The 23,268-nt window shown below is 40.7% G+C and overlaps 1 protein-coding gene across 1 annotated transcript; it reads right to left on the reverse strand.

The window, feature by feature from the left end:
* Positions 1-1,137: 1,137 nt before the first annotated feature.
* LOC111218745 (insulin-like growth factor-binding protein 2-B) lies at positions 1,138-20,899 on the reverse strand. Its single transcript, XM_022741187.1, has 4 exons — positions 20,450-20,899; positions 11,157-11,308; positions 5,845-5,985; positions 1,138-1,611 (listed from the first exon to the last, which is right to left on the reverse strand). Exons 1-4 carry the CDS (start codon positions 20,805-20,807, stop codon positions 1,453-1,455), a joined length of 810 nt encoding a protein of 269 aa, XP_022596908.1. The 5' UTR covers positions 20,808-20,899; the 3' UTR covers positions 1,138-1,452.
* Between the last annotated feature and the right edge of the window lie 2,369 nt (positions 20,900-23,268).

Genomic DNA, 23,268 nt, shown 5'->3' on the forward strand with positions numbered 1-23,268 from the left:
AGCTTGAGGATGGTAAAAGAGTTCCAGCACAGCCTGCGCAAGTGAGACAGGGCGGCACAAAGTTACACTTTAACACAATGGTCCCAATATCCTGTTTCGTCAAGGGCATTCAGAATCAATACTAACATCACTACAGCCCTCTGTTATGACTTCATGTTGGTTATCTCTCTGTAGACCATGATCTGCAACACAAGTATGTGTGTGAGAGAGTGTGTGTGTGTGTGTGTTTGTGCACTTGGGTTGGTTTATTCATAGACACCTTTACCCACTTAGTATCACATTTGTCAATGTCAACCCCCCATCCTAATCCCTCCTCATGTCAACACTTCATTAGTAACCCCAGCAACACATGGGTACACACACACACACACACACAGAGACACACACTCCCACACACACAAAAACACACACACACACACACACACACACACACAGTCGAATCTCCACGACTTCAGAGGACATAACATTGACTTACGTCCATTTCCTGCAGACCTACTCTAATCTTAACCATAACTACTACTTGCCTAACTCTAACCTTAACCTAAACCTAACCTTAGCCTATCGTTAGCCTATCTTTAGCCTAACCCTAACCAAACCTTAAAAACATGTTTTCACCTAAGAATGTAATGATTCACATTATTACACACACATGCGTGTCTGCACACCCGGCAGTTCCCGCTGTTATCACTCTCAGTGTAATTTTTCTTTAGTGACACTTATTTGGAATTGACAAGTGTTGATCAGAAAACTGCTGACAAACAACAACAACGACGACAACAACAACTCTCTGTAGCTTTCCACACTGCTGAATGTTCGAAGCAAACTTGGTGCATCAAGAAGAAATATTACAAGATATAATCAGGGAAAGTATGAGCGTGATTAAACCTATAAACTGAAAGAGTTTAAGGAGCACCTACAAGATTCTCACCCCCGCTCCAGAAAAACAGAGGTGTGTCTTCTTGATGAGTGGCAGCCCTGCTCCATCGTTAGCACAGCAACAAATCTGGCATGACTATCCACTGACTGAGGTTGGTAGGGATCTAGTAACACTGTGTGAATGTGAGGCCTCAACACACAGCTGCATAATACACACCAAATGTATAATAACCAGCCAGTAAAAACAGTCAGCAACAAATGAACTATTTACTTCAGTTTTATTACCTTTTGCTAAGCGCTACCGTAGGCAGCTGTTTCAAGACATAACTTTTTTTTTTAAAGAAATTAAACTATACATTTGTTCCTCCCTTTTAAAAATTTACAGCTTGGGTCTGAGTCCCACAGACAAAACAGGGAAGTCGGGAAGCACTGAGAGATGAACTTGGTCTTTACACTTTTTTTTTTTTTTTTTTTTTTTAACATTTTGATAGAATAACTGTATTAATTTAAAAACAAAATCCTCCCAGATTCTGAATTTTGAAGGAAACCCGTCAACCCCGTCACGATGTCTGATGATCAGCGGGACGTTGATGCAGTGGGCATCACTCTGAGCTCCTCTTGAAACTGGTTACAGTTGGGATCCCCTCTGACTTTAGGTGTCGCCGGTATCTGGATCCCGGTTAAGGGGTTAACGCACCAGCACTCGCCCCTCTGGCCGTGGGTGGACATGTTGCACTGGAAAGAGGAGAAGAAAAACACAAAAACTAGACAAGTTGGAAAACATTGGAAAAAAAAGCGGGAGGGGTAAGGATGCACAGTGGGAAGCAGGGGGGGGGGGCACTAATGAAGCATGGCGTATGGTGGCTCGAGATGTGTGTGTGTGTGTGTGTATGAGTGAGTGTGTATGTACTTGTGGTTCTCCTGGTGGCGGGGGGCCATTGGATGAGAGTGAGGGCTATGGTTCGGGTGGGACAACAGTCACCCAATAACAGCCCATCCTCAGGTCATACCCCCAACCCACAACCCATCCACAGCCACACATGCCATCACAGACACTCTCACACACACACACACACACACACACACACACACACACACACACACACACACACACACAGAGGCATGCCAGTAGACCAGCCCCCCCACAGAGCCTCCCCCCTCCCTCTACTCAGAAATGAGGTCGTAATTGAAGTGGACACAGTTTACGCCGTGCACACGGGGCGGCCCGAGAAGGGGACGGCGAAAAAGAACGAAGAGCTGGGGGTGAAGAAAAGACTTTCCATTTTCTTCCTTCGATGAAAAAGAACAAAAAAAGTGACAGTTACAGTAATTACCGCGCGACAAGGAGGGACAACTCCAAAAAAAGGGAGCCGAGTGTTGAGGAGGTACAGTGTTCCTCCCTGGGAACCGAGGACTCCGGTCCGAAACAATGCTGTTGTTTGTGACCAGTGATGAAAATTGGCTGAGTGGCTGAGAGCCCTGCTTTAGGAAACTGTGGCGCCTATTCAAATCTTCTTTTCTGCTCTACTATCCTCGTAAGACAACACTGGATATGTGACCTTGTTTGTCCTCCTCTGTCTGATTTCTATGGATGAGCAGAATTCAAATTCAAGCCCCCGGTCGGAAGCACGGTTCGTTCCTCGGCTTAACAAAAGTCTTCCCATGAAGTACGCCAAACACTTTTATTGCCTTGTAACCTTGAGCTCAGAAGCTTGTTGCCTCATTCATGATGACAACATCTCTCCACGCATTTGTGTGTGTGTGTGTGTGTGTATGTGTGTGTGAGTATGTGTGTGTGGGTGGGTGGGTGTGTGGGTGGGTGTATGTGTGTCTATGAGCAGACTGCTAAGGATGAGGAAGAAGAGCGTGTGTATGTGTGAGTTTATGAAGAAAAAAAGGGAGGGTGGGGGGTGGTGGTGGGTGGGGGTAGTGTGTGGAGAGTTGGTAGCAGGTGGGGAGGGAGGGGAGTTTTGTCTTTTTTGCCAGGGTGATTTACCCGGGTGGATACAAGAGAATTTGTGTGTGTGTGTATGCGTTTGTGTTTGTGTTGTGTGTGTGTGGTGTGTGCGCGTGCATGTGTGTGAGTCAGACTATGAAAGAGAAGAGAGGGGAAATCCAAGGCAGAACTACTGCAAATGATATGTATGTGTCTGTGTGTGTGTGTGTGTGTGTGTGTGCGTGTGTGTGTGTGTGTGTGTGTGTGTGTTAGAATGAGAATTAAAACGGCTGCATTTATACAGCGCTTTTCTAGTCTTATCGACCACTCAAAGCTACATTCACACAGCACTTTTTCCTACACATAATACACACACATTTACACATCATACATCAGGGTTCAGTATCTTACCTAAGGACACTTTGACATGCAGACTGGAGGAGCCGGGAATCAAACCACCGACCTTCTGCTCTACCTCCTGAGCCTCAGCCAGCTGGTCTAAAGAATAAAGGCTAAAGATTCTCCCATTCAAATCAATCTTCATTTCAATAATCCGATATCGATTCATAATCATGATCTCATCCTGAGATCAATCTTTTAATATCTGCCTTTTACAGTCCTGTGGATGTGTGAAGCTGTAACACCGTTGCCCTCGGGTTAGCGGCCTCCCCGCCCAACGAGATCTGGTCACTTGAGGGGCAAAAACACGGCAACCGCGACTCAGCTGAAAGCAGATGTGCGGCTGGATGTGTAGTGTAAACGTTGATATTTTTAACTTATGAATCTCATTCATACCCAAGCAAAACTGACATTGTAGCTGAAATATCTGTAACGGGAATCGATATTGAATGGAATCGGGACCTTGTGAATCAGAACTGAATCCATTCAGGAAATCAGCGGCAATACCCAGCCACCTTCCAAAGACGAAGCCGGGCCGCACTTAAATGTGTCACACGTGTAGGCACAATAATCCTTTTCCCTTCGTCAGAGTCACTGCTCACAGTAAATCCCACTTACAGCAGCTACCAGAACAACTCGAAAACCCGATGACATCTGCAACCACTCCAGCCTCTGCGTGCTCTTGTGTTACAGTTCCTCATGAAACAGTCAGTCACCAGTGAACTCCACAGAGCAGAAAACCGCTCTCTACGGGCTGAAGCTTTCAAACGTGTAACAGCCCTGCGCCAAATCCTAATGAGTGATGTCACAGCAGGTGTTTTGTCATTGACAGTGGATGGAAAACACCTGCTGTGACGTCACTGATTGGGGCGTGGCCAGTAATGGGACAAAGTGAGAGAGCAGCCGTTTTCTGCTCTGTGATTCACTGTTAACTTTATTTTTTTAAACGTGAAAGATTACTTTACAGAGGATGTGATATGAATTATCCATCATCTGAACTGGATAATGGAATTTGAATAAATGCGTCCAGTCCTTCCGTGATCAGGTACTGAAATTCACTTAAACGCCGCTCTCTCACTCAAGATTTTTAGATTTGCCTCATTTTATGGAGATTTTCCGAAAATTCTGCAGGACATACTGTAGTTATGTGTCTCTGGAAACTTTGGGAACTAAAGTTCTGTGGTTCTGAGAACGATGCACAACATGCACTTGTAATCAAGGTGGAGGAGATACACAAAGAATGGTAAGAAAAAAGTACGAGGACCCCTTAAGCATGAGCTGAAGCTAATATCACAGTCACAGAGCTGGTGGAGAAGGTAAGTGGATTTAATAACAGTTCGAACCTCTTTTGGTACCAATAATCTGAAACCAGCTCTTCCAGTAGCTGCTGGTCAGACCTGCACAGTGTTCAGGAGGAAGTCTGGACCATTCTTCAGACATGAAGGATGTCCGGTGTGAGCGGCTCTGTTCAGGTTGTTCCACAGCATCTCTACTGGATTAAACTCTGGGCTCTGACTCCAAAAGTTGGATTTTCTTCTTCTGTGTTAGATTTATTTTAAAGTTCAGGGTCATTGTCCTGCTGCATCAGCCAGGTTCTCCTGAGCTTCAGCAGGTGGAGCCACCCTGACATCATCCTGTAAGTGACCTCGATGATGGTGAGCTGCCCAGACCCAGAGGCAGCAAGGCCCCAAATCATGACGCTCCCCTTCTCCACACTTCATCGTTGAGATGATGATTTCATGTTGGTATGCAGTGCCCTTTTTACACCATACATAGAGCTGCAATCTTAGTTTCATCTGTCCACAGAACATCTTGCCAGCAGTGTTGAAGAGATATGCAGTGATGTTTTTTTTTGTTTCGTTTTGTTTTCTTACTCAGGGTTCTTAAGTTACTGATCAGTCTGTGTTGTGATTTTGGAGTCATCACAGCTGGATGCTCACTTCTGTGGAGAGTAGCCACAGAACTAGATGGTCTCCATTTATTTACTGACAGTTTGATAGTTTGTCTGACTGTAGGCCGATGGAGATCTAAACTCCTGGAGATGATTCTGTTCCTCTTTCCAGCTTCATGCGGATCAGCAATACTTGATCATAAATCTTGTTTATTATTGTAACCTAGATGAAGATCTGACCATATTTTTAAGAGAACTATACATAAATACATGTAATTCCATAATAATAATAACCATAATAATCCTGCAGATACTCACTTTAGACATGTCAAACACAATGTAAGAGCACTGAGATTCATTGATAGTGAGAGGTTGGAGGGGTTGAAACGATGTGGGAAATATTCAAGATGGCTTCTTCAACATCTTTCCTATCCCCCAATGGTCTCACTGTAGGTTTTGATATTAAGCCATTCTTGTAAACCTCTCCACTTGTAAGTCTTTCTCCTACAAGTCATAAATTGTTTGTTGTTTACTAGATTTTTTATATTTTTTATTTCTTGAAATATTTTTCCAGTCTTGTTTGATGGGTCAATAAACTATATACTTAAGTTTTCTCCATTATGGGAGATTTTCCATCAATTTATGTTTACATCATCTTTATGTTTATGTTTGAAGTCTTGTGTAGAGTTTGTGTTTGTGTAAAATAATGTGGGGTGAGACCAGCGCTCTGTCCATGGCTCACCTGTTTGAGGTTGTACAATCCATGTCTGTCACAGTTTGGAAATTTGAGCCCATACAGGTTCTCCAGCGGGCCTCTGTTATCCTCAGAGGTCATTTTGGAGATCTCCTCTAAGACCTTGTCCAACTCCGTCTGACAGGCACTCTGAAAGGACGAGGAAGGAGACAGTTATTCACAGTGATACTGATCCTTGCACTAATAATGACAACAACCACTCAGCAACCATCAAAGCAGATTCACAAAAACATCTACACAGAAAAAAGAACTTAAAGTAATTTAGATGAATAGAGGAGGAGACAAGAAACACAGTGAGGATAAGTTAGACTTAGGTCCAAGGCCAAGAATGTGCTCTGTCCAAGAATAAGAATGGAGGAATAAAATACTTCTGTGTGTCTTGTAAAAATGTCACAAATACACACATTTATAGCTAACTTTTTTATGAGGTGCAGTTAGGCAAGCAGAAAGTTCAGCCAATATTATTGATGTGAGTCTGGTGGAGTGGAACATGAGTGGCTAGACTGCTTAACTCAGCAGGTGGCCACGGCCACACACACACACACACACACACACATAAATATTGTGCACACTGTTCCTGTTGCATGGATGTGCACACACACACTTTCCATGTTTCCACGAGTGCATGCACACACATAGTGTACTGTAACACACACACACACACACACACACGCACGCACACAGAGTGTATCAGGCTGCCAGTGGGATCAAAGGGGTCCAGTCTTATGATTAGTTGGCTGAGGATGAGAGAGAAGGGCAGGAGGAGGCGCAGTCTGCCACAAACCTTATCAGACATCTGAACATATGGATGAAAAGTAGCCTTTCTCTCTCTCTCTTTCACACTCTCTCTGACAGTCTTTGACTCCTTGTCTCCTTCTGTCTCTCATAATAAACACACATAAATCCACACCTGAACACATGCACCTCCAGCTTCACCGCCGCCTCCTTCCTCTCGTATTCTTTTCAAGGAGATTTCATGCCAAACAATTCTCACAGACGCACCTTTAAACAGTTAAACCACAAAGCTGTCCATTACACAGGTTCTTATCACACACTTTGCAGTACTGTCATTAAAGGAGCTATTTGTATCTTTTGCTATCGCCACATAGCTAACGTTAGCATTAACAGCTGTTTACTTACCAGTCTAGAAGAGACACTGCGAGTTCGGCATCAAACATTATTCCTTTACTCACCAAGACCCGTCTCAAGTGGTGGAAAGCAACACCAATGTTAACTCTTGTCTCTGTAACAATTGATCATGCCCTCGCAGTATTAACTCACATTTCCTCCATATTCTCTGCTTCGGCAGGCAGTTATATAAACAGGGACAGAAAACTGTATAAAACCTCGTGCCTACATTAGCCTCAATGCCATTCGACCACCGGTCGGTGCGGTCAGAGAACTCGTGTGTTTAGCTAATGTAGCCTAATGGAGCCACTAGCCTTAAATGCACATCATGTAACTTCTGCCACCAGGCATCTCTCTACCAAATCAATAACAAAAGACAGCGTAGGGTGACATCGTGAAATAGCATGGGATCATGGGAGTTGCCTTTACAACCATTGCCCTAAGCTTCTCTCAGTTTGTATTTCTTCATTATCAGTGGTTCAGGAGGTTTTTTACCAGCAGCTGAATTATCCACAGAGGTGTCCTCCTCTTCAATACAAACAGACCAGGGGGAAAACCAGTAGAAACAATCAATAAAGCACTTAGCTCGAAAATCAGTGATTCGCCAACACTGGACATCTCGGAGGGGCTGGGAGCTGAGCTGTCTAACATTCAATCAGCTTTTTTCTCTGATAACTTCAGATTCAGACGTCCCATGACTAAAATCCTTCACATGGTTAAAATATGTAGATGAAAATGACGAAGGTGTAAAAAATTAAAAAAAAAAATTAAAACTGGATAAAAGTCCATTTTCAGCTTCTGGCAGGCACCCACAACCGCAGTGCACGCGCATAGGCGATATGATGCCATTGACCGGTGACCAAATGACACGTTACCATGATTAAAATCATGTATTTTTCTAGGTTTGAGAATAGCTGGAGACATATAACGTAGGTCTAGTTTTTTTTTTTAGACATTTTAATGGGGAAAAGTTACATATTATAACTTCAAGCAGAGAAGAGGAGCAGGCTGCAGAGCTCTGGTGAGTTTACTTCTTTCTAACTTGACACCCACAGATTTTTTTCATTATCAAACATGTAGCATTAACCAGCGCTGACTCAAGTAACATCATTACTCCTCATCATATGTTAACAAACTCTGACGTGTAAAATTGCTGGTGTTCCCCTTTAAGGTTTTCTGCTTTAATTACATTCTTTAAAAATCTTCACTTTATTACCATTAAAACTTTTTGGTCTCCATGAACAAAGACAATAAAATGCTTTGATTTAACTTGATTTTCATAGATACATTTTATCTAGTTAATCAAGTATAAAAAAAGGTTTAATGAGGCCAAAGAGGAAAAAAAAAAATATTTCAAATTTAAATGGCAGTCAACACAACTCGAATTACAGGGTCTTTGCATGAAAACTATAACATCAATATGGCGCAAAAGAAGCTTTTAACCATCTTAAAAAATGTGTACATATTTGAGGCATTCGGGTTACAATCCTGACACGACCACAGCTCTGACAGCGAGGTATGCATTTTGTGTACAGTATCTGACCTCGTATGGCCACCCACAATGAAGTGCATCCATGCTTGACACCAGCTGTCTGAAATCCCTCCCCCTGCCCAGCTGCACGACTCCTTTTGCTGCATTCTCTCTTTTGTTGCTTCTAATGATCTCAACAATTGTTTTGTGTCCTGCCGCTTGTGATTTTTTTGTTTTATTTTGTTTTGTTTTGCTGCAACTGAGAGAGTTAAGTGAGGGAGAAAATGAGTAAATGCATATCATTGTTTTGCCGTGTTGCGATGTATATGGGCCTCCTCTGCGCAACCCCCCTGGACCCAAGCTCATTTGCATGAAACAGAAAGAATATCTGTGTTTCTACGCCACCCCATTAAGGAATTTCCAGGAACTGTTTTTTATTTTTGTGAAGCTGCTTTTGAGACTGTGAAATGTTGGGTGAGTGTTAGAGAATGGGGCTGCTGGGGGTCGTAATCTACTGTATAGATTGCATTAAACTGCCAACGCACATTCCACTGCAGAGAGCAAAACAATATGGACTTTTCATCAGGAAGATGCTCATTATGTCTAATTACTGAAGCTGAGACAACTCCGTCTGAATGCAACACATGTTCCTTCGAGATTTTTACATAATTAGAAACTTGTCAATAAATGCACAGAGGTCGTGCAAAAATATTCAACATGCCACAACCTGAGGTCAGTGAATGACCTAGACACGCATACATGCACACACATGCATATAATATACTGTAAATACACACACACACACACACATATATATATATGTATATATATATATATATACATTATATACTAGTTGAGTGGTACTGTATATATGTGTGTGTACGTATCAATCACTGTATTTTTTTATTGTTCTTTTTTTCTGTTTTTTCTCTGTTCCCATGCACTTTAGCTGAATGGAATTTGATGCTTTGGCAAGCTTCTTCTTGAAACTTTCATGTCAATAAAGCGCCTTTGAATTTGAATATGAATTCTGGAAAGACATCACTACATCAATCTAAAGTCATTCTGCAGTCTAAGAGTTGAGGCACACATTTTCTACGGAATATATACTGTGCATATCTGTAAGCTGCTTAGTATTACTAAGTGGCTTTTCATTATTAACACATTATCTGATTTCAGCTTAGTTACATGTTGATCTGTTATTATTAAGGATTATTGCATTACAGACAATATTCTCACATTCTTGGACGACAACTGGATGTATCACCACATTTTAATGCGATAGTTGCATGAAAGCACATAAATGTGTGCTTGTATTAATGACTAAGCCACTATAGGGTTAAAACTTTGTCTTTGCTTGCAGTGAGAGTTAAGTTAGGGTGAGAGTTGTGGTTGGGCAGGCAGTTGGTATGACTAAGGTTAGGTTAATGAATCCAAGACCAAATCTAAGTCCATGCATTGTCAGTGATAAAAAAGTGTGTGTCTGTGTGTCTGTGTGTCTGTGCACGTGCGTATGCTGGTTTGAGAGAAAGAGCGCCCAGAGGAGGGCACTACTCTACCAGACATTGTCGCTCACACGGCACATTGTTGACCTTTTGTCACTGCTTGCTTTTGATAGGCAGACTGAGCACTTGGCTGCACTTTGCCGTGTACTGTGAAACTGCAGTGCACAGAAAATAAAAGCTGGAACGCTGCTGTGGGGGGAAAAAAAAAACGATCAACAATTCTTAGGGAGCTACCAGGGCCCCACGTCCATGCAACATTATACGGCACTAAGCTTTTGTTTGGCTGAATTGTTCATTTTTCTATGGGCAGGGGAGGTTACGACATTGAGTTTTTGCTTTTAAGATTCATAATAACTTGCAGAGGCAACTGCCTCAGACCTTAAGCCAACACAGAGGACCACTGTGCTGCTTTTCAGACCCAGTGGATCAGTCTGGATGTATAAGATAATACACTTTTCTTTCGTCTGTCTTTTCTTCCTACCATACACTAGAAGACTTTGAAAAGACTTTGAAAAGACTAAAGTCTGACACCCCCTCACGTCTAAAGACAATGTACCATAAAGTAACAGAGTTTTTAGTCTCACTCTATCAGATTTTGTAAAGACTGGGGATGTTGCAGGGTCACTATTTGCAAGACTAGATTTCTTTGAGATTATTTCCTATCATGTTCCTAGTGGAAATTTACAGGAAGAAAAGCTGTTTGTTTTTTTTACAGACTTTTTTGCTCTTTATTATTATTATTATGATTATTATTAAATAAAGTTAGGAACTCAACAATATAATTGCCATGATCTGTCCCTAATATGTTTGGACTTTTGTATTTATGATTTCCTGTTTTATTTTGAAATGATTTGCCTTGCATCCTATTACCCTTGTCACTCTTATGTATTTAATGTCCGCCTCCATGCACACTCAACTCGGTTTGCTGCTTCCCGTTTGGTGCTAAAGAAAGTGTCATTGCATGAGCCAAGACTAAAAACTTATATATTAAACATGTCTGATTTTACCAGAACATCAAGATGAAAAAAAAACTGACTGACAGCTCTTATTCTGACACTGTAAAAATTTGTCTGTGACAGTGAAATCACTTTGTCGTTCGGTGTGAGGCCAGCATTAGCTACAATATGTAATAAACTGAGAGGAAATGAATCCTGAATTGTCACTTATAGATTATGGCTGATTGGTACAGTGCTGACCTGAGGAGCTTTCGGGGTTCGGGGGTCCTCCAGTTGATTTGTCTTCATCTTGGTTTTGCGCTCGTTCAAGTACTGCTTCCTGGCCGACTCCTGCCAGAACGCAGCATCTATGGCTGGTCTCTTGGTGAGCGGATTCTCAGTCCCATGCACCTCTGCAGCAAATAAACACACAGAAAACTCAGTCATACAAAACATCTGCCTGGGCCTTCTTGGAAGCAGACTTCATGCCTGGGTCCAAAGAAAGCTTTTCAAAGCTAATTCAACATTTCTGGTTTTAATCCCAATGTAACATTCAATACTTGTAGGTTCTTAGAAATCCGCCTTTAGAGTCAGTTTTTTTGAGCATGAAAGTAATCTGTGTCCTGCTTTAAGCTATGTATATAACAGGCAGATGTTGCACACGCAAACTGTCTCACCATTTCTGCTGCTTTCCAAAACACTCACACATTATCTACATGTATCTATTCTTTAATCACAAGCTGCTATTAAAAGCAAACATTTTTCTAATAACAGGCCTTTTTACAAGTCATCTTAATCTTGGAATTAGAAGACAAAGCCTCCCTGTGTCCTCGAGGCATCCTGTGTCCCTCATACCTCATGTGACTAATTCTATGCTGGACAGTCAGGCGTTGCGGTGGCTGTAATTACTATGGCGACAGCGCAAACAGACTGGCTAAGATCTTTTTCCGTGAAATAGAAAAAGCGCTTCATCCAACCCGTTCAGGTTTATAACAGTACGCTCTTGACGCTTGTTTGCCAGATCTCCTCTGAGCAGTGGGGTCACTCTCAGTGTGTTTCCTGCTGCATGTTACACCAAAGTATGTTCAGCATTTGTCAGACACAGGAGAGACAAAACACAAACAACAAGCTAACAACTTAATTCAAAACAGAATCAAAGTATGATGCAAAATGAATGAGAAACTGAGACGTGCACTGTGCCACTGATGATCGTAACGGTGAAACACAAAGGGCTTAACACTGTAAGGACATTTATCAACATAGTGTTAGTTGTCACGGTCCTGATCCTGCATGGTCTTCCACATTTCAGCAGTAGATGAAAAAAGCAGTGACTGAATTAAAGACCCGAGCTCGGCTGTTAGTCACTGGAGGTGAGTCCAGACTCGTGAGAAAACACTTGTGATGAAGGTTTTTCTGATGAGTAAGGACCTTTTTAGGGGGGTATCTAACCTACCTGCCAGAGGCTCTGTTTGTGTGTGTGTGTGTGTGTGTGTGTGTGTGTGCGCGTGTGTGTGTGGGGCATGTGTGTAATTTGACGTGCCAAAATTGGAGCAGGAGTCTGAGGTTGTAAATCACGCCTGAGAGGGGAAGGCCCCCCTGTGAATCTTCAGCGCTCTGTACACATGTTATGACACCGTATCGAAAGCTTCTGTGCGTGTTGACGTGTGTCTGTGCACATGAAGTTTTGGTTCACACTCTTCCAGGTGTTAAGACTGATTAAGTGTGGCTTCTGCACAGCAAGTTACGTTAGACCTTGAACACTTGTTTTTGTCTGTTTTTCTCAGCTTCACTGACGAGTTGCAAATATCTGATTTGTTGTCTGTTTTTAATTGTTCCAAGAAATTTGGCCACAGGAAGTGTAAAAGGAAACTTTTGGGCAAGTGACATTTGTTTTACTTACTTCATCATCAAATGATGATGTTATGGTTTTATACATATTTCATGTTGGGTTGAATAAGAAACTGTTTGATGTCCCATATTGTAAAAGACACTTTCACTTGCTCATGTAAAATTCTTTACAGAAGATTTTAACTTTGAAATGTTATATCTGAATCTGACAGTTCTGATGATGTTACATGATTGATTTATTATTTAGGCTATTCATATTGTAATCATATAACAACAACAGCAACAACAATAATCAAATGATTAATACCAATGATAATAATAAAATAAACACAGAAATATCTATCTATTTTAACACTATTCACACTATAAACACTTTCTGCTGATTCCTGGCCCAAGTGTGTTGAACACTGTGTTTTAGTGGCTCAGTTGGATAGACAGGTGCGTATAATGCCCCACCATTTTTCATAATGGCAATGAAAACTCTCAGTGATCAAGAACTGATTCATTAAAGTGCTTTAAAGGTTTCTATGTTGCCTGTTGTGTCTTTCATGTTTGGAATGAAGACTACTTTGAGAACAATCAATCTTCTTCTCTCTGCACCATCAATTCAATGCAAATAAGGTAGTATTGTTTTTTGTTTGTTTTTTTGAAAGCAATCACAGTTGTGTACTGTGTGTGAAATTTCCAAATGATTCATTGTGAACTGCATGGTTACCATGGACTATCATGTCTTGCTTTGCAAGCAGCTGTATCAATAGTTGCTTGCTCTGAAGATGTCTTGAAACAGAGTCTACAGCTATGCTAGCAGCTCTCTGGGGCTGCACCTGGGGGAGAAAGTGGATTCCACGGTTCAGGAATAGGCAAAGATAACTGATTAGGGTCAGGTTAAAGTTGGGGTCAGGTTAAGCATCATAACACATGACTGGTTAGGGTGAGGGATCAGGTTCAGGTTGAGGTCAGGGGAAACACATATCGAAGGGGAAACAGCCTTTGACACAACACCACCTGCTCCAAGCCTTGCTAACATGCTGACATGTTAACGGGGTGATGTTTAGCAGGTCATGTTTACAATGTTCAACATCATTAGTGTAGCACAAAGCACGGCAGAGGCTGATGGAAACATTTTGTAGGTATTTGGTAATGTACCATAAAACTGTCCACAAGTACTGGACAAAGTAAAGTTTTCACCTGATGATGCCAGATGAAAGGTCAGGGGATAGTCACAGTTATTACCACTCATCCTGAGGGGTGTTGAATGTCTGTAGCAAATTTTGTGTGTTTGAGTGTGTTCCACATTTCTTTGCAATCCAAACTGAACAGCACCATCCCCCAGGCCCAAATTCAAGTTGACTGAAGATTATTATGTTCTTTTTCTGATATGACTACAGCCACATCTTACCAATCTGATTAAGTAGAAAGGCAATACTTCCCATGTGCCGACAGTTCAAACTGTGTGGCCACAAACACGCCCTTAAGTGTATTTATATTCATTACATTATGTCAGCAATGGCTAAGAGTCATAAAATCCAAACTGCAGCTCATCACACAAGCTTAGAATAATGCATTCATTATTATTATATTATTAATATATTATAATGTATTCTTACATTTTATATTATTATATATTATTGTATAAAGAGCGTCCTTCAAAAATGAAGTTACAGATATGTTGTTTCACCCAAATCACTGTGTAGCTGTGATGACTGACTGGCTTCACAGCCTCTAAGCATAACACGTATTCACTGACAATCTGGAAAACTCAGTAAATGCAATAAACTTTCAACCTTAACTGAATATAACAGTCTTCACACAGTAACACTAAAAAACAGTCACATTAACATGTCACCCAGTCCGTTACTATATGTAAAAATATTTTGAAACATGAAGAAAATGATGAGATTTCATTTTCCTTCCAGAAGTGTTGAATAGTAGTATAGCTAATCGCACTGGCACTTATATGTACTGTATCATAAGGCGGTGGTGAATGGATGAGGGCTGTATTGTTGTCAAGCTAACTGAGGTGTAAATTTAGACAGGTTGTAAAAGGTTTTCTATAGTTGTGTTTAAGACCTTGTTTTCTATAGACACTTAGAAAAACTCATGACAGCATGTTCCACAGAGAAGAAAAAACACCTCTTAAGCCAACAGCTGTCATCTAAATACTGTGTGGTTGATTATGTCTTCAGCGCCATAGAAACTACCTGTCTCAAGCTGTTGGGAGTGTTGGCTTTTACTATTGCCTTTGAGCAATGCTTTCACAGTTCTCTCATGGCACAGAATGAGTAATGTCTTTCCAAGGTTGCATAGCATTAATGTATTTGCCCTGTTATCGTATACACTGGAGCTGGTGTCTCGAACACTTCGCCGCGCCTCTGTGGCCGAGAAAGTGGCCCTACAGTACTTCAAACCATTGTCAGTGTAAACGGCTCTCCTCGAGGCTCGACCACTTCAAACACTTTACTGTTGGCAACTGTACAGAAAGCAATTGAATAATGAAGAAGATTTTGTCTGGCCAGAGATCCCTTTCAAAACCTTTTACGGTTAGCTCTTTCTTTCAACTCTTGATGTTGCTGTGTGTGTGTCATCTGAACCAAGTGAAGTTGCCTTTGTAGTTTACAGGGACAACTGTTGCCAATTGGCACCAATACAGTTTTTGTCAGACTTAAAAGACAGTAAGTGTACTCTGTGGTCAAGGGTGACTGACTTTTACAATATGTATGCTTTCAGTTCCATTTGATTTATTTATTTTTTAGTACATAAATAATGTTCCTGCTGAGGCATTAACACTGATTAAAGTTAGAGGTGTTGTACCAGTAAAAGGGGCTCAGAATTGTACTTATATAATGATACTGTGCTTTAGTACTGTGATAGTAAATCTGGCTCATTAATGTTATAATCATATTATGCAACATGACTTTTCAACATAAACTGTTTTGAGATTGGCATGAATGAGGCAGGACTTCCCATTTACACCTCAGGGGGAGATTTCTCAGATTTGCAGGCATCAGCATGCAGCTCCCACTCAAAGTGATCTCGTACGACTTCACCTTCTCCCGAGGATGTGTAATGCACACACGTACTATGCACACTCACATCTACATAGAATAATTAAAGACCTTAGAGGGTGAATAAAGTAGAGAGAGCAAGTCTCAGCAGAGGATCTCCTGCAGGGAAACAAGACCACTTTTAGATCACCGACAACAGGAGGAGGGTGGGAAGGAGAGAGAAACAGACAATGTGCAAACGTGCAAAAAACAAATAAGGATTATACAGATAATTGCTGGGGAAAGCAGTTAGTGTAGGAATGGTGGTCTGCATAGTTTAAATAACAAAGAATACAGTTGCATATTCACCTAGCGGTGAGATGGACTTGAACAAAGACCATGCTGTAGCATGTGGTTATAGAAACCCTATCGCAAGGCAAGAATGTGAATATTAGATGATTCTCCATTACATTCAGTGACAATGTTTTTGAACTTCTTGGTTCTTTCACTATCTGTAAATAACATACTGTTATGGTTGAAGTTAGGTGGTTATGGAAAAGAAATATATGTATATATTAAAAACGTGCATACATGCATGCTTTTAATATAGTATATATTTCTTTAGGGTAGGGACTGACTGCGGCTAAAGTTAATAAAGTAAACGTTAAACTCAGGTCTGTGAGTTGTAGATAGGCTACATGCAGAGAGAAAGATTTGGATAACATGCCTGTGGCTTTGGACTGTGCACTTTGAACATGTCACTATAAAACAGCTCTGAGTCCTTGGTTCAATGCTAACATGACATTGTCTCCATCATGAAAATAAGTTGAATGAGGCTAGACTCACTGACTTTTCTACCTCAAATATGGCATCACTTGCCCTAGTTAGATTTTTTTCAGACTTTAACTGCAGTAGGTCTTTTTCATGGAAGAGTAGGAAAATAAAATACATGATGGCTGCTTGAGTTTCGGGGTCCTGGTATTGTTCATGCTATCACACTCTTGGCTTGCTGTAAACAGGCCCATAATTAATGCCATTACTAACGCTTGTGCTTCTCCTACTATGATAAGTCAAAGTGCTATGAAACAGGCCTGTTATTGGTTTTTGTTAGTACCATTTCCTGTTTTGCTACAGATAGGCTAACTGTTTAAAGGGGCTATTTGTAAGTTTTATGAGCAGCGGAACGTGGTTTCTTTCCGGGAGCAGGTGGTGGTGACTGTCGCTTGACAAGAGCTTTGGCCATCGTTGTGTTTACAAGACAAGAGGATATAACACGCCCTCTGAACAGCAATATGTCTTCAGGGCAGATTGGCGGCTACAGTGAATCGCTATGGGAAAGTAACAAGATGGGGCAGGGTGCTAACCTCAGTAGAAGAAAAGATGAGATAGAGACAAGAGTTAACATTGGTGTTGCTTTCTAACACTGGAGACTGTTTGTGAGTAAAGGAATGAAGTTTGACACTGAACTCACAATGTTTATTCTAGACTAGTAAGTAAACAGCTGTTAATGCTAACATTGGCTATGTAGCAATAGCAAAACTTACAAATAGCTCTTTTAATGTTGTGCATCCTGGCTGTTGTGGAGTGTAAGTGGATATAATGTAAAAAAAAAAAAAAAACACAACCAAACAAAAAGCAAACAAACAAACAGGAATATCTGTGGGAGAAAACTGTTTTCTGTGTTTCTTCTCATGTCATGTCCAGTGGAGACCACTCGGACAGAAAGCGACCAGTGTCCCATATTCATTATTCAAACAAATGCAATTCTTTTTTCCCTCCTTTACCAACAATGGATCTAACCCAATGTGTAAATGGAAATAACTTAATTGTTTATATACAGAACAACATCTTTTTTTGGCTTGTTTTTCAAGTGGTAGTCACATTTAAAGAAATCCAAACCACTGTGTGATAATTAAGGGGTTTCAGAGCAGTATTGGGTTTCAGCTTTTCACATGCGTCAGAGATGCTGAACAAAGAGCAGAGCGCGTTGCTCAGCAGACCTTCCTTGCATAAATACGGTACATGTTGAAATGTTAATGGCTAATCCAAATATTGTTGTAGAATGATGCATCCATGCCATTGACAGATGCTCCACACCTGCCATGGACGTAGTACCTCATGAGAGACACTCAGTTCAGGGTTCAAAGGAAGAGAAATGTTTTGATTCATTTGGAGACTGAAGCTCACACTCATCGCCAGACTGAGACCTTTGAGGATCAGGACTGGGAGAGCATATCCATGTCAACTCTAAAATAGCTGAAGTGGAAATACTGAAGATGATGTGCCACTTCTAATATTACAGGCCTTTCAGATCGGAAGAAGCCGAATCATGGATTTAAAACATCAGTGTTGCCGTTTTCCGTCACCCATTGCCCAGTGGAAATTTGTCCAAGTGAGTGTGGAGGAGGTGGAGCAGGAGCAGAGGTGGTAATTGCTACATTAATGACAACAGCAGTATTAAACGGCTGTTGAACTGTGCCCTGGTGGCTCATCTGGTAGCGTGCATACCATGTATGCTCTGTCCTGACCACAGCGGCCACCCAGGTACGAATCCTGCCTGGGCCCTTTGCTGCATGTCATCCCCGCTCGCTTACCCAAACTTTCCTGTCATCTCTCACTATCCCTATCCCATTAAAGGCACAAATGCCCAATAAATTACTTTAATATTGCTGAATTGAACTCTGGACTGTTTACTCGGGCTGTTTACTTCGGTTTAGTGTGAATATTGACATCTGAACACACCAAGTCTCTGTGGTTATTAGTGTGGTTGTTTAGGAGTGCTAATGTAAACTCAACCAACAGCAGAAAACAACCCCAAAATGTACATTTTAAAAGGTACAAAAGAGACAGATGTTGCTAAAGTTACGGCAAATGGAATCGGGTTTGTTTTTTACTAGCCCCTCACACCATAACCTCTAAGTCTGTGGTTAGTGAAATCTAATGAAGATGCCTGCAGAAAAAAAAGTCTTTTAATGTCTAAAAATATTTCAAAATAAAACATTATCAAGCACATTCCTCAAAGAGTTGAATCAAAATACACACGAAAAGAGCACGATTGGGAAATTAGGTGGCACCAGTTGCTATGGAGATCTACAACTTTACCAACACCACTCCGACGAGAGTCTGTGGTTTACATCTTCCATATGTACTGCATGTTCCAAAATTTATCAGGTTTGTATGTTTTTTTTATTATCTTTTAATTGCATTTCTCAAATACACATAAACAAAATCCTACATCAAAATAAGACGCTCCCAACACTGAGGATATGTGGGTTACAGACATGTAACAGGTTCATCGCAGTGATACTGCTTGTTTGCACTCACAGATATGGGCCTGCCAAACACATTGCATGTGTCAACCTTCATTTTCAGGAATCAATAGTGACCTTTTGTCCCTAATAACTACAATGTTGGAGAGCAAAGCTTAACATTTCTATGTCCCCACAGATTCCTTTTGTTGATGTGGTTTTTCTGACCTAAAAAGAGTCCTGCAGTGAAAATATTGTTTTGACTCAGTGTCCAGCTTTCCGTGAATCTTCTTTGTTTGGAAAATAATTGTTTGAAAGTCAGGCACAGGTATGATCAAAGGTCAAAACTACACTGGAACACTGGAAGAGTCTGTATTAAATTACAGTATGCAAATACTTGGCACAAACACTCTTTCAGGTCTTACATAACCTGTAAGTCATTACCTATTCAAGTTTGGTCATAAGATTTCTATCTCAATACTACAGCTTTTTTTTATTTCTATTATTTATTGTCTGCATGTAATTTAACTTTAAGACAAAAAAATCCTTTGAATAGCTACAACAATGTTGCTGTGAGAATGTTTCACTCCTGAGACCATATCAGCAGATATTTAGTAACAGTTGGTTGATTTGGTCGGGGAGAAATATACATTTAAAACTGCTGCTGATGATCAAATTACACTAGAGAGAGTGAAATGAATAGAAACAGTGCTGCATCCTCTCATTGTAAATGATGTAATCTTGTGAATAGGACTTCTTGGTATGCCTGCACCCAACCTTTAATAACCATTACAACCACTACACACACTTAAAGCTACATTAACATATTTTATTGAGCCACTTTGCACAACAAGCTGAAAACAAGCTGAAAACAAAGTATCTGACCTAAAATGTCTTTATAATGATGTTGTTGCAAAGGTGTTAGTATACAGTCACATATTGGCACATTCAGCATTAACATTAGCATTAGGATTTGTGTTTCTGGCCCTCTGTTAGTCGAATGTTCACTGGGTTCACTGTCATTTTAGCTCTGTTTTGGTCACCACCAACTCCTGAGGGAAATATCTAGCTCTTCATCTGGCCTGCTGAACGCTACACTAACTTCACCACCTAGTTGCTAACTTCAGGTGCTGTCTTTAGCTGCTGGGCTGGCAAAGAGCGTGTACCACTGTATCAGTGTTTGTTTGGTTTTTTGTTTTGTTTTGTTTTTGTTTGGTTTTTTGCTTTAAATAGCTGCCGCCCGCTGCTGCTGGAAATAATGTTTGATTGACACCAAAACAGTGAGGCTAATAGAAACTAAAATGCTTAGTAGAGTTGAGGTGAAATGCAGAGTGGAGTGATAATTTTGTTGGTTGGTCTCTACAAGCAAAACCTTTTACACCACGCATAGTAATTTGATATATTGTTTATATAGAATTAAAAAATATTGCAGCTTTAATGTTCCTCCATCAGAAGTTTTTCTCAAATGACTTACCATTTGTTGCCTGGTGGTCCAGACTTGTCGAATCTATTTCCACTTTTTGCCCACATCGACCTAAACCCTGGATGAGCTGTTGCAAAGGTAACTCAGCCTCTGCGCTCGGGTAGCATCTCAGGCCAGTGGAGCACCTCGGCGTGTAGACCCCGCAAAGCTCCCCCTCCAGCCTGGCACACATTGGACAGCAACCACAGCCTGGCTCTCTCACGATCTCTGCACATACTGTTGTGACTTTGGGGCACGCAGCTAAACGCTCCGCGGTGCAACTTGGGCATCGGAAAGCTAAATCCCCGAGTAAGATTCCAGGCAAAGCAATGTATGCAAACAGCCATCCGTATGTAAAATGTATGACCATTCTAACAACTGCTAGGTTATTAGTAACTACAGAAATCCACAATGACCCTTGGAAGGCAACAGTATGAACCTCAGGAACCTGAACGTCAACTGTGTGTGGGTAAACATGGTGATAGCACTGACAGGGTCCTATCTGCTCTCATATTACTTGCTCAGAAAGAGGAGAGCCTATTACTCTCAAAGTATGCAAACGTAATATATGCACATATATTAAATTTCCATACATGAAATATATGTACGTATGAAGTAAAATCATATATGTGCATATATCTAAAAAGTGTAACTATTTCATAAATTGACATATATTTCTCGTACATAAAAATATGTATGTTCATGTTTGTATGCCTATTTTGTAGACATGCTATATATATGTGTATATATATTTATATATGTATATCCATCGCAAAGCCTGTATGCCTATATGTTGATATAATGTAGGTAGCATGTATGGGATGATTGATTTTGGTTTTGTTTTTCTGTGTGTTGCAAATAAATATTTATGCGTCTTTAACAAAATGTATGCAGTGGATTCCTAAAAAGCCCTCAAGGGTATTTTCATTTGTATTTTTACCCCACCACATATGCTTCCAATTCCCATATTCTAATTCTATATCCCAAGATTACTGGAGAGAAAGAAGGTGTTTTTTCTGCTAAGTTCATTTCAGTGCCAAGCTTAAATGACAAACACAAATACAACTGAGTCAGCACCATTCACACTCCCTCATAAAAGAAGGTTCAGCTCAAAGAAAATCATAGAAAACCAGATCTTTCCTTGGGAATATTAAAGTCAGTGCTGAGTGTCTGTGATGTGGCCCCTTCATTTGTTGTATGTCAGTTGGCACTCAGTTAAAGTTGAGGCCAGGGGGCAAACTTTTCTCTCCATTTCTATGTAGCCCAATTATTTTGCCTGGTGGAGGTAGTCAACATAATGTTTTTTGTTACCAAATACTCCTGGAAAACCCAAGTGATTACAACCTGGCTGTACCACAGCTCCAAACAAGTGACTGTTGACTTACACCCTGTGAAGCTAGGACAGTAGTGACGTAGGACTGACCTCATTGTGGTGTTTCTTACCCCAGCTTTGTTTTTTTAAATTTTTTTCAGTTCACCTTGGTGTTTTTGGACTCCGTCATTCAGTCCACAATAAGAACATTTTCAAAGAGTAAAGCTGGATAGGAGGAATGTAGGTGTTTTGTGAACAAGTACACGACCCTCCTTGCCAGGAAAACCCCTGGCTAGATTGTTGCAGCCACAAAATAACAGTAAGTGCAGTAAATGAATCTTTGATATGTGCAGTAATTAGAAAAAAGGAAGTTGTGCTCATTGACAGCCGTTTCTGCTAAGTGAAGAAAAAATGGACCAATCAGCTTTGTAGGCAAAATAAGGTCTAAGGCCAAATTTTAAATGGGGGGGTAACAAACTCCAAGGCACAGGTGTGTTATACTGAATTATATTATATTACGTCAAGGCAATAATAAACTGCACATTACTTACCAGTCTTGTGAAGAGCTTCAGTCATCATTGCGTTTACAAGATAAGTCCTCTAAGCAGTGCAACGTCCTCAGGGCTGGATGGGCCAAGGACTAGCTGGTTAGCATGCTTACTTCAGTAGGACAAAAAAGAAGTGATAGAAATAGAAGCAAAACAAGAGGGTTGCTTTCCACCTGTGGAAACAGCTGTTGGCGAGTAAAGGAATGAAGATTGATGCTGAACATAATTAATGCCATTACTAACGCTTGTGCTTCTCCTTCTATGATAAGTCAAAGTGCTATGAAACAGGCCTGTTATTGGTTTTTGTTAGTACCATTTCCTGTTTTGCTACAGATAGGCTAACTGTTTAAAGGGGCTATTTGTAAGTTTTATGAGCAGCGGAACGTGGTTTCTTTCCGGGAGCAGGTGGTGGTGACTGTCGCTTGACAAGAGCTTTGGCCATCGTTGTGTTTACAAGACAAGAGGATATAACACGCCCTCTGAACAGCAATATGTCTTCAGGGCAGATTGGCGGCTACAGTGAATCGCTATGGGAAAGTAACGAGATGGGTTAGCATGCTATGTTCAGTAGAAGATGAGAGAGAAAGAAGAGTTAACATTGGTGTTGCTTTCTAACACTGGAGACTGTTTGTGAGTAAAGGAATGAAGTTTGACACTGAACTCACAATGTTTATAATAGCCTAGTAAGTAAATAGCTGTTAATACTAACGTAGGATATGTAGCAATAGCAAAACTTACAAACAGATCCTTTAATAGTCTAATTGTTTACTCAGAGTCACACCAAACTTTACAAATTCTGGTATGAAATAATATCAACAAACAACTGACATTTGTAACTACAAATATCCATAAGCAATAATTGAATAATTACATGTAATTCATTCATGCATTTTAGTATATTGTATTTGTACTATGGTTGCTTCTGTGTTCAAAATGAATACTACTCACACTGTAAGTTGAAACTTTTAGTG

The sequence above is a fragment of the Seriola dumerili genome, unplaced genomic scaffold (assembly GCF_002260705.1).
Source record: "Seriola dumerili isolate Sdu_G_001 unplaced genomic scaffold, Sdu_1.0 BDQW01000052.1, whole genome shotgun sequence".
Taxonomy (NCBI): Eukaryota; Metazoa; Chordata; class Actinopteri; order Carangiformes; family Carangidae; genus Seriola; species Seriola dumerili.

What these genes read in the sequence shown, in the direction of transcription:
- LOC111218745 (XM_022741187.1), bottom strand. Translation starts at nt 20,807, where the DNA reads ATGGTCATACATTTTACATACGGATGGCTGTTTGCATACATTGCTTTG. An exon ending in GGACCACCAGGCAACAAATG is followed by an intron (nt 11,309 to 20,449) that starts GTAAGTCATTTG and finishes TATTTGCTGCAG; the next exon opens with AGGTGCATGGGACTGAGAAT. An exon ending in GATTGTACAACCTCAAACAG is followed by an intron (nt 1,612 to 5,844) that starts GTGAGCCATGGA and finishes TCCTCTTTCCAG; the next exon opens with TGCAACATGTCCACCCACGG.